Source organism: Catharus ustulatus, chromosome 32 (assembly GCF_009819885.2).
Source record: "Catharus ustulatus isolate bCatUst1 chromosome 32, bCatUst1.pri.v2, whole genome shotgun sequence".
Classification (NCBI taxonomy): domain Eukaryota; kingdom Metazoa; phylum Chordata; class Aves; order Passeriformes; family Turdidae; genus Catharus; species Catharus ustulatus.
The window spans coordinates 1,199,173-1,216,638 of NC_046252.1; the positions used below are offsets into that span (position 1 = coordinate 1,199,173).

The 17,466-nt window shown below is 59.6% G+C and overlaps 3 protein-coding genes across 4 annotated transcripts in view; all 3 read left to right on the forward strand.

The window, feature by feature from the left end:
- HUWE1 (HECT, UBA and WWE domain containing E3 ubiquitin protein ligase 1) overlaps positions 1–6,423 on the forward strand; it is a 168,024-nt gene extending 161,601 nt beyond the window's left edge. The window contains 4 exon segments of the mRNA XM_033083465.1: positions 2,372–2,489; positions 2,561–2,742; positions 3,421–3,611; positions 6,261–6,423. Coding sequence (XP_032939356.1) covers positions 2,372–2,489; positions 2,561–2,742; positions 3,421–3,611; positions 6,261–6,363 — 594 coding nt within the window. The 3' untranslated portion in view covers positions 6,364–6,423.
- A 628-nt stretch (positions 6,424–7,051) lies between these two features.
- On the forward strand, positions 7,052–13,447 carry GNL3L (G protein nucleolar 3 like). The gene is made up of 15 exons (XM_033083589.1): positions 7,052–7,123; positions 7,206–7,243; positions 7,369–7,470; positions 7,916–7,996; positions 8,145–8,228; positions 8,300–8,426; positions 8,520–8,623; positions 8,701–8,845; positions 9,519–9,606; positions 11,002–11,179; positions 11,488–11,630; positions 12,724–12,854; positions 12,926–13,023; positions 13,094–13,265; positions 13,350–13,447. The coding sequence occupies exons 1-15, from the start codon at positions 7,111–7,113 to the stop codon at positions 13,400–13,402; spliced, it is 1,557 nt and encodes a 518-aa protein (XP_032939480.1). The 5' UTR covers positions 7,052–7,110; the 3' UTR covers positions 13,403–13,447.
- A 1,475-nt stretch (positions 13,448–14,922) lies between these two features.
- On the forward strand, positions 14,923–17,403 carry LOC117009361 (non-structural maintenance of chromosomes element 3 homolog). Of its 2 annotated transcripts, XM_042780098.1 has the most exons (12): positions 14,923–15,049; positions 15,124–15,179; positions 15,313–15,384; positions 15,486–15,549; positions 15,657–15,736; positions 15,815–15,909; positions 15,996–16,075; positions 16,146–16,188; positions 16,255–16,317; positions 16,557–16,671; positions 16,767–16,861; positions 17,256–17,403. In XM_042780098.1, exons 2-11 carry the CDS (start codon positions 15,138–15,140, stop codon positions 16,833–16,835), a joined length of 723 nt encoding a protein of 240 aa, XP_042636032.1. In that variant the 5' UTR covers positions 14,923–15,049; positions 15,124–15,137; the 3' UTR covers positions 16,836–16,861; positions 17,256–17,403. The 2 variants fall into 2 exon arrangements, with proteins under 2 accessions (XP_042636032.1, XP_032939503.1); XM_033083612.1 differs by lacking the exon at positions 17,256–17,403 and having other exon boundaries at positions 16,767–16,941.
- The last annotated feature ends 63 nt before the right edge of the window (positions 17,404–17,466 follow it).

The following is a 17,466-nucleotide window of genomic DNA, read 5'->3' on the forward strand; positions in this document are numbered from 1 at the left end:
AATTCAGAGTGTTTCAGGCTCAGGAATTCAGGATGTTTCAGATACAGGAATTGGGGTGTTTCAGGTTCAGGAATTCAGGGTGTTTGAGGTGCAGAATTGGGGTGTTCCAGGTTCAGGAATTCAGGATGTTTCAGGTTCAGGAATTCATTTCAGGCTCAGCAATTTTGGGTGTTTGAGGTGCAGGAATTCAGGATGTTTCAGGCTCAGGAATTCAGGATGTTTCAGGTGCAGAATTGGGGTGTTCCAGGTTCAGGAATTCGGGGTGTTTGAGTTTCAGGCTGTCCCCCTTTTCCCCCCACTTTCAGGAATTTGGGGTGTTCCAGGTTCAGGAATTCAGAGTGTTTCAGATGCAGGAATTGGGCTGTTCCAGGTTCAGGAATTCAGGATGTTTCAGGCTCAGGAATTCAGGATGTTTCAGATGCAGGAATTGGGGTGTTCCAGGCTCAGGAATTCATTTCAGGTTCAGGAATTCAGAGTGTTTCAGGTTCAGGAATTCATTTCAGGCTCAGCAATTTTGGGTGTTTGAGGTGCAGGAATTCAGGATGTTTCAGGCTCAGGAATTCAGGATGTTTCAAGTTCAGAAATTTGGGATGTTTCAGGTTCAGGAATTCAGAGTGTTTCAGGCTCAGGAATTCAGGATGTTTCAGATGCAGAATTGGGGTGTTCCAGGTTCAGGAATTCATTTCAGGCTCAGGAATTTTGGGTGTTTGAGGTGCAGGAATTCAGAGTGTTTCAGGTTCAGGAATTCAGAGTGTTTGAAGTGCAGGAATTTGGGGTGTTCCAGGTTCAGGAATTCATTTCAGGCTCAGGAATTTTGGGTGTTTCAGGCTCAGGAATTCAGAGTGTTTCAGGTGCAGGAATTCAGGTGTTTCAGATTCATGAATTCAGGGAGTTTCAGGTGCAGGAATTGGGGTGTTTCAAGTTCAGGAATTTCCCCCCTTTTCCCCTCAGGTTCAGGAATTCAGGGTGTTTGAGTTCCAGGAATTCAGGTGTTCCAGACTCAGGAATTCAGGATGTTTCAGGTGCAGAATTGGGGTGTTTCAGGCTCAGGAATTGGGAGTGTTTGAGGTGCAGGAATTCAGGGTGTTTGAGGTGCAGGAATTGAAATGTTTCAGGTTCAGGAATTTGAGTGTTTCAGGTTCAGGAATTCAGGCTGTTTCAGGCTCAGGAATTCAGGGTGTTTCAGGCGCAGAATTGGGGTGTTCCAGGTTCAGGAATTCATTTCAGGTTCAGGAATTCAGAGTGTTTCAGGTTCAGGAATTCAGGATGTTTCAGATGCAGGAATTGGGGTGTTCCAGGTGCAGGAATTCATTTCAGGCTCAGCAATTTTGGGTGTTTGAGGTGCAGGAATTCAGAGTGTTCCAGGCTCAGGAATTCAGGATGTTTCAGGTGCAGGAATTGGGGTGTTTCAGGTTCAGGAATTGGGGTGTTTCAGGCTCAGGAATTTCCCCCCTTTTCCCCCCAGGTTCAGGAAATGGGGGTGTTTGAGTTTCAGGAATTTGGGATGTTTAAGGTGCAGAATTGGGGTGTTTCAGGCTCAGGAATTCAGAGTGTTTCAGGTGCAGGAATTGGGGTGTTCCAGGTTCAGGAATTCAGGATGTTTCAGGTGCAGAATTGGGGTGTTTCAGGCTCAGGAATTCAGAGTGTTTCAGGTGCAGGAATTCAGGTGTTTCAGGTTCATGAATTCAGGATGTTTCAGGTGCAGAATTGGGGTGTTTCAGGTTCAGGAATTTGGGTGTTTCAGGTTCAGGAATTTGGGGTGTTTCAGATTCAGGAATTCAGGATGTTTCAGATGCAGGAATTTGGGGTGTTCCAGGTTCAGGAATTCAGAGTGTTTGAGTTTCAGGAATTTCCCCCCTTTTTCCCCCAGGTTCAGGAATTTGGGGTGTTTGAGTTTCAGGCTGTCCCCCTTTTCCCCCCACTTTCAGGAATTTGGGGTGTTTCAGGTTCAGGAATTCAGAGTGTTTCAGGCTCAGGAATTCAGGGTGTTTGAGGTGCAGAATTGGGGTGTTTCAGGCTCAGGAATTCAGGATGTTCCAGGTGCAGGAATTGGGGTGTTCCAGGCTCAGGAGTTCAGGGTGTTTGAGGTGCAGGAATTGAAATGTTTCAGGTTCAGGAATTGGGGTGTTTCAGGTTCAGGAATTTCCCCCCTTTTCCCCCCAGGTTCAGGAAATGGGGGTGTTTGAGTTTCAGGAATTTGGGGTGTTTAAGGTGCAGAATTGGGGTGTTTCAGGTGCAGAAATTTGGGTTGTTTCAGGCTCAGGAATTCAGGGTGTTTCAGGTTCAGGAATTCATTTCAGGCTCAGGAATTTTGGGTGTTCCAGGCTCAGGAATTCAGGATGTTTCAGATGCAGGAATTGGGCTGTTCCAGGTTCAGGAGTTCGGGGTGTGCGAGGTGCGGGACCTGAAGCCCAACGGTGCCAACGTGCTGGTGACGGAGGAGAACAAGAAGGAGTACGTGCACCTGGTGTGCCAGATGCGCATGACAGGTGAGCCCTGAGCGCTGGGGGGTTTTTTGGGGGACTCATGGACCCTCCCTGACCCCCCCAAAATCCCTCAGGTGCCATCAGGAAGCAGCTGGCGGCGTTCCTGGAAGGTTTCTACGAGATCATCCCCAAGCGCCTCATCTCCATCTTCACGGAGCAGGAGCTGGAGCTGCTCATCTCGGGGCTGCCCACCATCGACATCGACGACCTCAAGGCCAACACCGAGTACCACAAGTACCAGGGCAACTCCATCCAGGTGGGGCTGGGCCCTGGGGGGGTCCTGGGGGGTTCTGGAGGGATTTCAGGGGGTTCTGGGGGGGTTCTGGGTACCAGGGCAACTCCATCCAGGTGGGGCTGGGTCCTGGGGGGGTTCTGGGGGGGTTTCAGGGGATTTTGGGGGGATTTCAGGGGGATGTCAGGGGGTTCTTAGGGGGTTCTGAGTACCAGGGCAACTCCATCCAGGTGGGGCTGGCTCCTGGGGGGGTCGTGGGGGGATTTCAGGCGGTTCTGTGGGGATTTCAGGGGGATTCCAGGGGATCCCAGGAGATTCTGGGGGGATTTCAGCAGATTCCAGGAGGTTCTAGGGGGATCCCAGGGGACCCCAGGAGCTTCTGCAGGATTCCCAGTAGATCCCAAGAGATTCTGTGGGAATTCCAGTGAATCCCAGGAGGTTTTGTGGGGATTCCAGTGAATCCCAGGAGGTTTTGTGGGCATTTCAGCAGATCCCAGGAGATTCTGTGGGAATTCCAGGGGATCCCAGGCAGTTCTGGGGAGGATTCCAGAACATCCCAATAGGTTTTGTGGGGATTTCAGCAGATCCCAGGAGGTTCTGGGGGGATTCCAGGGGACCCCAGGCGGTTCTGGAGGACTCCCAGTGGCTCCCACCCCGCTGGCTGACTGTCCCTGTCCCTGTCCCTGTCCCCTCCTGGCCCAGATCCAGTGGTTCTGGCGCGCCCTGCGCTCCTTCGACCAGGCCGACCGCGCCAAGTTCCTGCAGTTCGTGACGGGCACGTCCAAGGTGCCGCTGCAGGGATTCGCCGCCCTCGAGGGCATGAACGGCATCCAGAAATTCCAGATCCACCGCGACGACCGCTCCACGGACCGGCTGCCCTCGGCACACACCTGGTGAGGGGACACGGGGACACTGGGGACATTGGGGACATGTGGGGGACATTGGGGACACTGAGCACTGCCCTCGGCACACACCTGGTGAGGGGACAGGGGGACACTGGGGGACACTGGGGACATGAGGGGGACATTGGAGACATGGGGACACTGAGCACTGCCCTCGGCACACACCTGGTGAGGGGACATTGGGGACATTGAGGGGGACACTGGGGACACTGAGCACTGCCCTCAGTTCACACCTGGTGAGGGGACAGGGGGACATGGGGGGGACACTGGGGACACAGGGGACATGGGGACACGAGCGGGGACATTGGGGACCTGAGAGGGCACATGGGGACATTGAGCACTGCCCTGGGCACACACCTGGTGAGGGGACATTGGGGACACTGGGGGGGACACTGGGGACATGGGGACACTGAGCACTGCCCTCGGCACACACCTGGTGAGGGGACACTGGGGACAGGGGGGGACATTGGGGACACTGAGCACTGCCCTGGGCCCACACCTGGTGAGGGGACACAGAGGGACATTGGGGACATTGGGGACATGTGGGGGACACTGAGCACTGCCCTCAGTTAACACACCTGGTGAGGGGACATTGGGGACATGGGGGGACATTGGGGACATGGGGACACAGGGGGACATTAGGGACATGGGGGGACATGGGGACACTGAGCACTGCCCTCAGCTCACACCTGGTGAGGGGACAGGGGGGGACATTGGGGACATGGGGGGGACACTGAGCACTATCCTCGGCACACACTTGGTGAGGGGACACAGGGACATGGGGGGACATTGGGGACATGGGGACACTGAGCACTGCCCTGGGCTCACACCTGGTGAGGGGACAGGGGGACATGGGGGACATGTGGGGGACACTGAGCACTGCCCTGGGTTCACACCTGGTGAGGGGACAGGGGGACATGGGGGGACACTGAGGGGGCACATGGGGACACTGAGCACTGCCCTCAGTTCACACCTGGTGAGGGGACAGGGGGACACGGGGGGATATTGGGGACATGGGGACACAGGGGGACATTAGGGACATGGGGGGACATTGGGGACACTGAGCACTGCCTTGGGCACACACCTGGTGAGGGGACACGGGGACATGTGGGGGACACTGGGGACATGGGGACACTGAGCACTACCCTGGACACACACCTGGTGAGGGGACATTGGGGACATTGAGGGGGACACTGGGGACACTGAGCACTGCCCTGGGCACACACCTGGTGAGGGGACACTTGGGACATGGGGACACAGGGGGACATTAGGGACATGGGGGGACACTGGGGACACTGAGCACTGCCCTCGGCACACACCTGGTGAGGGGACACTGGGGACATTGGGGACATTGGGGGGACATTAGGGACATGGGGGGACACTGGGGACATTGGGGGGGACACTGGGGGGACACTGAGGGGGCACATGGGGACATTGAGCACTGCCCTGTGGGGACACTGGGGGGACACTGGGGACACTGAGGGGACACATGGGGACACTGAGCACTGCCCTCAGCACACACTTGGTGAGGGGACACAGGGACAGGGGGGACACTGGGGACATGGGGACATTGGGGATCCTGAGCACTGCCCTCAGTTCACACCTGGTGAGGGGACACAGGGACATTGGCGGGGACAGGAGGGACGTGAGGGGGACACTGGGGACACTGAGCCCTGCCCCCGGCACACACCTGGTGAGGGGACAGGGGGGACACTGGGGACACTGGGGACATGAGGGGGACATTGGGGACATGGGGACACTGAGCACTGCCCTCAGCTCACACCTGGTGAGGGAACACTGGGGGGACATGGGGACACTGAGGGGGCACATGGGGACATTGAGCACTGCCCTGTGGGGACACTGGGGGGACACTGGGGACACTGAGGGGACACATGGGGACACTGAGCACTGCCCTCAGCACACACCTGGTGAGGGGACACGGGGACAGGGGGGGACACTGGGGACATGTGGGGGACACTGAGCACTGCCCTCAGTTCACACACCTGGTGAGGGGACATTGGGGACATGGGGGGACACTGGGGACATGGGGACACAGGGGGACATTAGGGACATGGGGGGACATGTGGGGACACTGAGTGCTTGGCACACACCTGGTGAGGGGACAGTGGGGACATTGGCGGGGACAGGAGGGACGTGAGGGGGACACTGGGGACACTGAGCCCTGCCCCCGGCACACAGCTGGTGAGGGGACACAGGGGGACATTGGGGACATGGGGGGGACACTGGGGACACTGAGTGCTTGGCACACACCTGGTGAGGGGACAGGGGGACAGAAGGACATGAGGGGACACTGACCACACAGTCCCAGCACACACCTGGTGAGGGGACAGGGGCAGCCATCAGGGGACACACGGGGACCCTCTGCCCACCCCTGGAACAGGGGGGACATAAAAGGGTGGCAGGGGGACACCGGGAGGACACGGAGATGGGAACAGGGGACACACAGGTGAGGTGGCACTGGGGACAGGTGGGGACGAGACCCTGGGGTCAGGTGAGGACACTGGGATGGGGAGCACGATTTGGAGGGGGGGGTGGTGACACCGGCTGGGAGCTGTGGGCGGGGTGGCACTGGGGACAGCGTCCCTCAGGAGGGTGACAATGACTCGGGTGTGTCCCCAGCTTCAACCAGCTGGACCTGCCGGCCTACGAGAGCTACGAGAAGCTGCGGCACATGCTGCTGCTCGCCATCCAGGAGTGCTCCGAGGGCTTCGGGCTGGCCTAGGGGGGCTGCCCCGACCCCCCTGCAGGGGCTCTATAAATATATATATATTTTTTGGTTCCATTGGCTTTTTTTGGTTTGTTTTGTTGGTTTTTTTGGTTTTTTTTTTTTTCGGGGTTATTATTTTTTTTTTTTCTCTCCGGTCCCGGTTTGAGGGGGATTTTTGCTCTGTTGGAGGGTTGGGGTTCTCTCCTCCCCACCCCTCACCCTTCCCTCTCCCCGTGTGGGGGGGCGGGGATGGTGAAAGGGGGGGAGCCCCTGAAATTATAAATAAGAAGTTCAGCCCCTCCCCCCACCCCAAAACTGAGAGAAAAAGTTAAAAAAAAAAAAAGGAATAAAAAAGTGCACTCTTGGTAAGGGCAGTCCCGGTCGTTCTTGGGGGGAGGGGTGGGGCCGGCCGCCATCTTGGGTGTGGCAGGGTGGCAGCGTCGCGCGGGGCCGCCATGTTGGATGTGACACCAGAAACGGCATGTGCCGTTGTCCGCCATCTTGAGCGTGGCCTTGCCGCCATGTCGGGTGTGGCACGTTGGCCACACGGGGGAGGTCGGGGAGCGCCATTTTGGGTGTGGCAGCTGCTCAGCGCAGCCATCTTGGGTGTGGTGTTGGCTCGTCGGGCGCCATCTTGAGTGCTGCTTTTGGTCGCCATGTTTGGTGTGGCGAGGGAGGGACTCCCTGACGCGCTTTACGCTGCGCCGGAAGTTGCGTCACTACGCGGCGCCAGCGATCCCCGGCGGCGTGGGAAGCGCAGCCATGACCCGGTCCCGTGAGTTCAGGGAGGCACCGGGAGGGCTCGGGGGGTTCTGGGGACCCCCAGGCCCCCGAGCTCACCCCGCTCCTCCCTGCAGGACGACAAGTGGAGGCGTCCCGGAAGAAGCGCGCCCAGGTGAGCCCGGCCCGGGGGACGGAGCAGGGGAGCCGGGCGGGTTTGGGGGTGCAGCATTTACCCCCTTTGTGTGTCCCCCATCGTGTGGGACCCGTCCCCGTGTGACCCCCTCACGTTGTCGCCAGGCCCGGCGCGCCCGTGTCGGGATCAAGAAGGACCCGGGGGTGCCGCAGCTCGGCCGCTTCGCCACCTTCGTGCAGCAACAGAGCAAGACCCGGCAGAAACGGGTAAAGAACCGGCGGGGGCATTTCGGGGGTGTCCCGGGTAACACCAGGTTGGAAATTTTGGGGTTTCCCGGGGGTATTTTGGGGTGTCCCTGCCAAATCTGACGGCAGGAGGATTTTGGAGTGTTGCTCTCACGGTGAGCCCGGGGGGGCTGTTTGGGGATCCCCCTCAAGGAGAAGCTCTGGGGGCTCTTTGGGGATCCCCCTCAAGGAGAAGCTCGGGGGGCTGTTTGGGGTTCCCCCTCAAGGAGAAGCTCGGGGGGGCTGTTTGGGGATCCCCCTCAAGGAGAAGCTCGAGGGGCTGTTTGGGGATCACCCTCAAGGAGAAGCTCGGGGGGGTTGTTTGGGGTTCCCCCTCAAGGAGAAGCTCGGGGGGCTGTTTGGGACCATCCCTCCCGGTCTGACCCCGGCGGGGTTTGGGGTTCTGCCCCCTCCGTGTCCCCCACAGGCGCTGGAGGTGCAGCAGAGCTCACACCTGGCCGTGCACCTGGCGGACGCTCTGCAGCGACAGCAACGCTTCCAGAACCAGGTGGGGCTGGGAACACCTGGGGGGCTCCCTAAAGAGTGGGGGGGCTGTTCTCTAGGACAGGGGTGTGCCCCACACAGGGAGGATCCCCCCCAGAATTCGGGGGTGTCTCCCCATGGATGGGGGGTCCCCATAACACAGGTACCCCCAGGAGAAGGAGGAAGAGGAGGACGAGCCCCCCCAGCCCCCCCAGGACGAGGCGTCGCTGCGGCAGTTCGGGCGGGAGCTGCGCAAGGTCAGTGCTGGGGGGGATTGGGGGGATTATTTTGGGGGGGTTTTTCCCCACCTGAACCCCAATTGTGGCAGGTGCTGACGGCGTCTGACGTGGTGCTGGAGGTGCTGGACGCCCGCGACCCCCAGGGCTGCCGCAGCCCCCGGCTCGAGGGGTCCCTGCGGCCCCACCAGCGCCTCGTGCTCGTCCTCAACAAGATCGGTGAGAGGAGGTTGGATTTTTGAGGGGGGGTCCCAGCGTGGATTTGGAGGGGTTCCCCTCTCCCTGCAGCTCTGTGTGTCCCCCCCACCCCAGACCTGGTGCCTCGGGACGTGGTGGCCGCGTGGCTGAAGCACCTCCGGGCCGAGTTCCCCACCGTGGCCTTCAAGGCGTGCACGCAGCAGCAGAGCCGAAACCTGGTGGGTGCTGGGGGGGCTGGGGGAGGAGGGGGCTCGGGTGAGGAGGGTCCCCCTGACCCCCTGCTGTGCCCCCACAGAAGCAGAGCCGGGTGCCAGCGGCCACAGCCCCCGAGGAGGTGCTGGCAGGGGGGGCCTGCGTGGGGGCCGAGAGCCTCCTGCACATCCTGAGCAACTACGGGCGCTGCGGGGGGGCCAAGACCTCCATCACCGTGGGGGTCGTGGGTGAGGGGGCTGGGGGGGTGTGAGAGGGGGAGGGGGGGCTGGGGAGTGGGGGAGTGAGGCTGAGGGGGTATGGGGGGAGTTTAGGGGGGGATGGAGGTGAGTGGGGGGCGTTGAAATAGGGGGGTTAATGGGTGAGTGGGGCTGGGGGGTGTGAGGGGGGTTTGGGGGGCTTTGAAAGGGAGGGGTGGGGTGTGAGGGGAGTTTGGGGGGCTGTGGGAGGGAGGGGTGGGGTTTAAGAGGGGGTTTGGGGGGTTTTGAAAGGGAGGGGTGGGGTGTGAGGGGGGTTGGGGGGCTGTGGGATGAGTGGGGGGCTGTGAAAGGGACGGGGGTGGGGTTTGAGGGGGGTTTGGGGGGCTGTGATAGGGAGGGGTGGGGTGTGAGGGGGATTTGGGGGTCTGTGAAAGGGAGGGGTGGGGTTTGAGGGGGGATTTGGGGGGTTAGGGGGGTTGTGAAAGGGAGGGGTGGGGTGTGAGGGGGATTTAGGGGGCTGTGGGATGAGTGGGGGGCTGTGAAAGGGAGGAGTGGGGTATGAAGAAGGTTTGGGGGGCTGTGGGAGGGAGGGGTGGGGTTTGAGGGGGGTTTGGGGGGCTGTGGGATGAGTGGGGGGCTGTGAAAGGGAGGGTTAAGTGGGAGTTGTGTTTTGATGCCCCCCACGACCCCTCCCCTTCCCCAGGGTACCCCAACGTGGGCAAGAGCAGCCTCATCAACAGCCTCAAGCGCAGCCGTGCCTGTGGGGTGGGGGCCATGCCCGGGGTCACCAGGTGAGCCCTGCCCAGGTGTGGGTGTGACACAGACCCCGCCCAGGTGTGTGAGTGGATGTGGCACACATCTTGTCCAGGTGTTTGGGTGTGGCACAGACCCCATCCAGGTGTGTGTGTGGATGGGTGTGGCAGTCAGGCCCTACTCAGGTGTGTGTGGGTGTGGCACACACCTTGCCCAAGGGTGGGTGGGTGTGGCACACACCTTGCCCAGGTGTTTGGGTGGGTGTGGCACTGAGCCCACACAGGTGTGTGTGTGGATGGGTGGGTGTGGCACACACCTTGCCCAGGGGTGGGTGGGTATGTGGGTGGGTGTGGCACACACCTTGCCCAGGTGTTTGGATGGGTGTGGCACGCAGCTTGCCCAGGTGTGTGGATGGGTGTGGCAGTCACACCCTACTCAGGTGGGTGTGACACACACCTTGCCCAGGTGTGTGGATGGGTGTGGCACACACCTTGCCCAGTTGTGTGGATGGGTGTGGCACACACCTTGCCCAGGTGTGTGGATGGGTGTGGCACACACCTTGCCCAGGTGTGTGGATGGGTGTGGCACACACCTTGCCCAGGTGTGTGAGTGTGGCACAGACGCTGCCCGGGTGGGTGGGTGGATGGGTGTGGCAGTCACACCCTGCCCCCAGATGTGTGAGTGTGGCACTGACCCCACCCACATGTGTGGGTGGGTGTGGCAGTCACACCCTGCCCCCAGGTGTTTGGGTGTGGCACAGACCCTGCCCAGGTGTGTGTGTGGATGGGTGTGGCAGGCCCTACTCAGGTGTGTGTGGGTGTGGCACACCCATTGCCCAGGTGTGTGTATGTGAATGGGTGTGGCACACACCTTGCCCAGGTGTTTGGGAGGGTGTGGCAGTCACACCCCACCCCCAGGTGTTTGGGTGAGGCACAGACCCCACCCAGGTGGGTGTGGCACACACCTTGCCCAGGTGTGTGGGTGGGTGTGGCACTGAGCCTACCCAGGTGTGTGTGTGGGTAGGTAGGTGTGGCACACACCTTGCCCAGGTGTTTGGGTGGGTGTGGCACACACCTTGCCCAGCTGTTTGGGTGTGGCACACACCTTGCCCAGGTGGGTGGGTGTGGCACACACCTTGCCCAGCTGTTTGGGAGGGTGTGGCACACACCTTGCCCAGGTGTGTGTGTGGATGGGTGGGTGTGGCACACACCTTGCCCAGGTGTTTGGGTGTGGCACAGACCCCACCCAGGTGGGTGTGGCACACACCTTGCCCAGCTGTTTGGGAGGGTGTGGCAGTCACACCTTGCCCAGGTGTGTGTGTGGATGGGTGGGTGTGGCACACACCTTGCCCAGCTGTTTGGGAGGGTGGGTGGGTGTGGCACACACCTTGCCCAGCTGTTTGGGAGGGTGTGGCAGTCACACCTCTCCCCCAGGTGCCTGCAGGCCGTGCAGCTGGACCGGCACATCCGGCTCCTGGACTGTCCGGGCGTGGTGCTGGACTCTGGGGACCCCCCGGCCGCCGCCCCCCTGAGGGGAGCCCTGGCCCCCCAGCGCCTGCGGGACCCCCTGAGCCCCGCCTGCGCCATCCTGCGCCGCTGCCCCCCCCAGCAGGTGCGTGGGGACCCCCCTGGGGGGCTGGGGGTACCTGGGGAACAAGGGGAGGGTGGGTTCTGAATTTGAGGGGACCCTGTTTTTCCAGCTGAATCAGCAGATTTTGTGCTGAGCTCTTTGGGGGGAATCAGCGACCCCAAAAATTTGGGGGGCTCAGCATTGGGGGTGCTCATAACAATGGAGAGGAGAGGTTATTTTAGGGTGGATCCTCCCCCAATTTGGGCATTTTCAGCCCGTTTTGGTCACAGAGAGGGGGGCATGGTGACCCTCCTGTGTGTCCCCAAACCCCCCCTGTGTCCCCCCCACAGCTGAGCGAGCTCTATGGGGTCCCCCCCTGCGCTGACCCCCTGCAGTTCCTGGCTCACCTGGCCCGGAGGCAGGGCCGGCTCCGGCCGGGGGGGCTGCCGGACGCCGCCGCCGCCGCCACGGCCCTGCTGCGCGACTGGACCAGGTGGGGGAGGGAGGGGGGTGGTTTTGGGGGGGGTCCCCACGCTCTGAGCCCCCTTTCTTGGGGTGCAGGGAGGGGTTTCCCCATCCTGACCTCCTAGTTTGGGTGCATGGAGGGGTCTTTACATATCCACACCCTTTTTTCTGGGGGACTGGGGAGGGTCTCCACACACCTTCAGCTGATTTTTGGGGACAAGAAGGGTCTCCCCACACCATCTAACCCCGTTTTGGGGGTTCTGCAGGGTGTCCATATACCTTAGCCCTATTTTTGGGGACAGGAAGGGTCTTTCCACACTGTCTAACTCCATTTTGGGATGTTTACAGGATCTCCCTATGCCCTGACCCCATTTTTAGGGACAGGAAGGGTCTTTCCACACCGTCCAACCCCATTTTGTGGGGGTCTGCAGGGTCTCTCTCTGCCCTGACCCCATTTTTGGGGACAGGAAGGGTCTTTCTGCACTGTCTAACCCCATTTTGGGGGGTCTATAGAATCTCCTTATGCCCTGACCCCATTTTTGGGGATAGGAGGGGTCTTTCCCGTCCATCTAACCCCATTTTGGGGGGGTCTACAGGGTCTGCCTCTGCCCTGACCCCATTTTTGGGGACAAGAAGGGTCTTTCTACACCATCTAACCCCATTTTGGGGGTTCTACAGGGTGTCCATATACCTTAACCCTATTTTTGGGGACAGGAAGGGTCTTTCTACACCATTTAACCCCATTTTTGGGGGAGGCTGTAGAGTCTTCCTCTGCCCTGGCCCCATTTTTGGGGACAGGAAGAGTCTTTCCACACCGTCCAACCCTATTTTGGGGGGGTCTACAGGGTGTCCATACACCTTGACCCTATTTTGGGGGACAGGAAGGGTCTTTCTGCATTGTCTAACCCCATTTTGGGGGGTCTATAGAATCTCCTTATGCCCTGACCCCATTTTTAGGGACAGGAAGGGTCTCCCCACACCGTGACCACTGTTTTTGGGGGCAGAATGGGTTTTTCCACCCACTGTGACCCTATTTGGGAGGGGCTGCAGGGTCTCCCCACACTCTGAGTGCCGTTTTTGGGGTCTCCCCACACCTTGACCCCCTTTTTTTTCCTCCACAGTGGGAAGATATCCTACTACACCCACCCCCCCAAATCTCAGGGGGTGCAGCTCGAGGCCCAAATCCTGCCAGCTCTGGGGCCAGCGCTGGACCTGGAGGCTCTGGAACGGGGCGATGCCGAGGCCCTGGCAGGTGAGCAGCACCTGAACCCCCCTCCCTTCACCCCTCAGGGACCCCCCAAAACTCACCTGGGCTCCTCACAGCTGTCCCAGTGACGGTGACGGGGCTGGGGCTGTCCCCGGGCAATCCTGAGAAGGAAGAGGAAGGAGAAGCCATGGAGGACGACAGCGGCGACGCAGAGGTGGGAAGGGATTTGCTGAGGTGGGAGAGGGGATTTTGGGGGGCAGTGGGTTCATATTTGATCTCCCCAGTTTGGCTCAATGACGGTGGAGCTCAAACCCCGGGTGAAATCGGGGGGCACCGGGGCAGAGTCGGTGCCCCGAGCCCCCAATCTGGAGGAGGTTGCTGCGCTCCCCCCTCTATTCCAAGGCCAGGGGCTGCAGGCAGCTGGAAAAAGGAGGAAAAAGCTGCAAAAAAGAGCACGTGAGTGAAGACACCCCCTTTTCCCGACCCCCCAAACCTCCCTGAGCACCTCCCTTCAGACTCCTCATCGCTCCCATCCCACAGAGAAAATCGCCACGAAGCTGTCGGAGACATTGGAGGCGGCCATGCAGTTCTGAGGCATCTACACATTCAATAAAAATGCTCTATTTAAATGGTGAAAAGTTTTTATTAAATAAAAGAATTAGGGTAACACGGGTGCTCTTGGTGTGGTTTGGGGGATCCCTCAAGTGGGAAGTTGAAATGTGGATGTTTTGGAGGGGGTCTCAAACCCTTCTTACAGCTGGGGGGTGAGTGGGATCTTACAGTTTGCATTTACATTTGAGAGGTTTTTACAGTTAATTCAGCAGATTTAATGCTCAGCCGTTTAGTGAAACTCAAAACTGGGGTGCGGTGCTCAGTGTTGGGGCTGCACCCCATTATCGAGGACACTCCACCTCCATGGCCTCCCCAGTCCTACAGCACCCAATCCCCCACTTTGATGCTAAATGAGCCCCCCAAAGCACCCCAAAAGCCACCTTGGATGTCCCACAGCTCTCCAAAACCCCAAAAGGCACAGGGGGCCTCCCCAAGCTCCCCTCAGCCACTGCTGCCATTTTGTCCCCTCTCCTGCCGCCATTTTACCCCCTCAGCCGCCGCCATTTTGCCCCTTTCCTGCCATTTTACCCCCTCCTCTCTCCCGCCGCCATTTTACCCCCCTCTCCTGCAGCCATTTTGCCTCCTCTCCCGCCGCCATTTTACCCCTCAGCCGCCGCCATTTTACACCCTCCCCTCTCCCGCTGCCATTTTACCCCCTCAGCCGCCGCCGCGGCCATTTTACCCCCTCTCCTGCCGCCGCCATTTTACCCCCTCCCCTCTCCCGCCGCCATTTTACCCCCTCCCCTCTCCCGCCGCCATTTTACCCCCTCCCCTCTCCCGCTGCCATTTTACCCCCTCAGCCGCCGCCGCGGCCATTTTACCCCCTCTCCTGCCGCCGCCATTTTACCCCCTCCTCTCTCCCACCGCCATTTTACCCCCTCAGCCGCCGCCGCCATTTTACCCCCTCCTCTCTCCCGCCGCCATTTTACCCCTCAGCCGCCGCCGCCATTTTACCCCCTCCCCTCTCCCGCCGCCATTTTACCCCTCAGCCGCCGCCGCCATTTTACCCCCTCAGCCACCGCCATTTTACCCCCTCTCCCGCCGCCATTTTACCCCCTCCCCTCTCTCCGCCATTTTACCCCCTCAGCCACCGCCATTTTGCCCCCTCTCCCGCCGCCATTTTGCCACCTCTCCCACCGCCTGGGGGAAAGGCCCCGGTAGCGCGTTACAGGTGGTGGCGGCAGCACAGGTGCTTCGAATAATAGCTGTGAAGGCGAAGGAAAGGGTGAAATGGGCCATTACGGGGCATTTTGCGGTGTTTTGCGGTTTTTTCCAGCGCTTAGCACCATTTTGCTGCCGTGAGGGCGAGGGGGGGGCGCGCGTGCGGCTCTTTTCCCGCTTTTTTCGCCACCTGAGGGCAGGAAGGGGCGGGGGGAGTCTGGAGCGCGAGACGCGGGGGGCGGGGCGAGCTCGGGCTTTTGGCCAATCATGACGCGAGAGTGGCGTGGTAGGCGGGGCTAATCGGGGCCTGGGCCAATGGGAAGCGGTGCCGTTGTGGGCGGGGTCGGCGGCTGTGGGCGGGGCCTGTGCAGTCGCCGGCGGACACGGTCGGGGTTGTTTGTGGCGTTTGGTGTCCGTGCCGGATCGTTGGCCGGGCCTTGCGGGGGATCTCTGCCGCCCTGCTGAAGGTGGGATGTGGAGGACGGCCTTAGGGATACTTTTGCAGTGGGCTTAGCCCTCACGGTGCTTTTTTTCTTTTCAGAATTGCAATGAGAAATGTCCCAGCGGAAGCGAAGCAAAGGGCTCGGCTGCTCTCAGGTGAGAGGCTGCTGCCCCGTTCTCCCCTCATCTACTCCCCCCTTCCCGCCTGGCTCCTCCTATTCGCCCCCTCTCGGTTTTAGTCCCTTCCCTAACATCAACTTCCCCCGCTTGTCCTGTTCTTTTCCCTCAGGTGACCGATGGGGAGGATGATACGCTCCCGACCCAGGTGGAGCGGCGCTCCCAGGAGCAGGTGAACCAGAAGGTGAGTTACGGTGAAACCCTCTCTACCCGCTGCTGGGGTCGTGTGTCTGCATTCTTCTGTCATCGGCCTCCTCATGGCCTTCCCTGCTCATTCCCCCCCAGGTGAGTGAGCTGGTTCAATTCCTGCTTGTGAAGGACCAGAAGAAGGTTCCTATCAAGAGGGCAGGTACGTTTAGGGGAGCCCCCTTCCAGGGCGTTTACACCCCTAAATCTTCTGTGGCTGTGGGGAGCGCAGCGCTCCACGCTCCCTCAAGGGTTCCTTGTTTCTTGTAGACATTCTGAAGAATATAATCCGGGAATACAGGGATGCCTACTCGGAAATCGTGAACAGGGCAGGCGAGACCCTGCAGGAGGTGTGGGGAGCACGGTAGGGGAGGGGGGGAGGGTTTTGTGGGGAAACACCCCGTGGATTAACCCCCGTCCTCCCGCAGGTGTTCGGGCTGCAGCTGGTGGAGATCGACACCAAACGCCACATTTACATCCTCAGAAATAACCTGCCCCGCGCTGAGGGCCAGTACCTGTGCAGGTAAGGGGGGGTAATTTTGGGGGGGAATTCCATTATTGTGTCTCCCCCACCTCACCCATACGGCTGACACTCCGTGTGTGCCACAGGGAGAAGGAGAAGGAAAAGATGGGGCTCCTCTTAGTCATCCTCAGCTTCATCTTCATGAAGGGCAACTCAGTCAAAGACAGTGAGTCCTCCCCCAAACCCCCCTGCCCCACTTTCCCTTTGCCTTCTGCTCACTGCTCCCCCTTTTCCAGGTGCTGTGTGGGAATTCCTGCATCGGCTCCGTGTGTACCCAGGGTAGGATATGGGGGGATTGGGGGGGACGGGGCTCAGCACCACCCCTCATTAAACCCCCATCCTCAGGAAGCAGCACAGCGTGTTCGGGGACGTTCGCAAGCTGGTGACGGAGGAGTTTGTGCGGCAGAAGTGAGTTGGGGGATTTTTTGGGGAGGGGTTTTTGGGGTGTCCCCCATCCCTCCCGGTGTGCCCAGAGCAGCCTCGGCGCCAGCCTTGGCCGGGCTGTTTATACCACACCGCAGAGCAAAGCTGCACCCCCCACACACCCCACGGCTCGAGGGGTCCCTGCCGGGGCTGGGGAGCGCTGGACACCCCCTTGGGGTACCCCAAAACCTGCTGGGGAGGGGTCACCACCCATCCCTCTGCAGGTACCTGGAGATCACCCCCATCCCCCTGACGGACCCCCCCGAGTTCAAGTACCAGTGGGGCCCACGGGCACAGAAGGAAACCTCCAAAATGGATGTGCTGAAATTTGTGGCGAAGGTGAGGCCATCTTGGGGGGGAGGGCATCTCTGGGTTTTGAGGGGGGGCTCCAAGGCTCTGTTTAATGCCCACTCCCCCATTTTTCTCTCACTCAGATACAAGGCAAGGACCCCACGTTCTGGGCAAGCCAGTATGCTGAAGCCCAGGCTGAGGCCACCCACTGACCCCCCAAAATAAAGACACCCTGTTGGTGTACAGCCCCAAAAAATAAAGACACCCTGTTGATGTACAGCCCCAAAAAATAAAGACACCCTGTTGGTGTACAGCCCCCCAAAATAAAGACACCCTGTTGGTGTACAGCCCCAAAAAATACAGACACCCTGTTAGTGTACAGCCCCCCAAAATAAAGACACCCCGTTGGTGTACAGCCCCAAAAATAAAGACACCCCATTGATGTACAGCCCCAAAAAATAAAGACACCCTGTTGGTGTACAGCCCCAAAAAATAAAGACACCCTGTTGGTGTACAGCCCCAAAAAATAAAGACACCCTGTTGGTGTACAGCCCCAAAAAATAAAGACACCCCATTGTTGTACAGCCCCTCAATTTCCACCCCTGACCCCCCAAAATAAAGACCCCCTGTTGATGTACAGCCCCAAAAAATAAAGACACCCTGTTGGTGTACAGCCCCAAAAAATAAAGACACCCTGTTGATGTACAGCCCCAAAAAATAAAGACACCCTGTTGGTGTACAGCCCCAAAAAATAAAGACACCCCATTGTTGTACAGCCCCTCAATTTCCACCCCTGACCCCCCAAAATAAAAACACCCTGTTGGTGTACAGCCCCAAAAAATA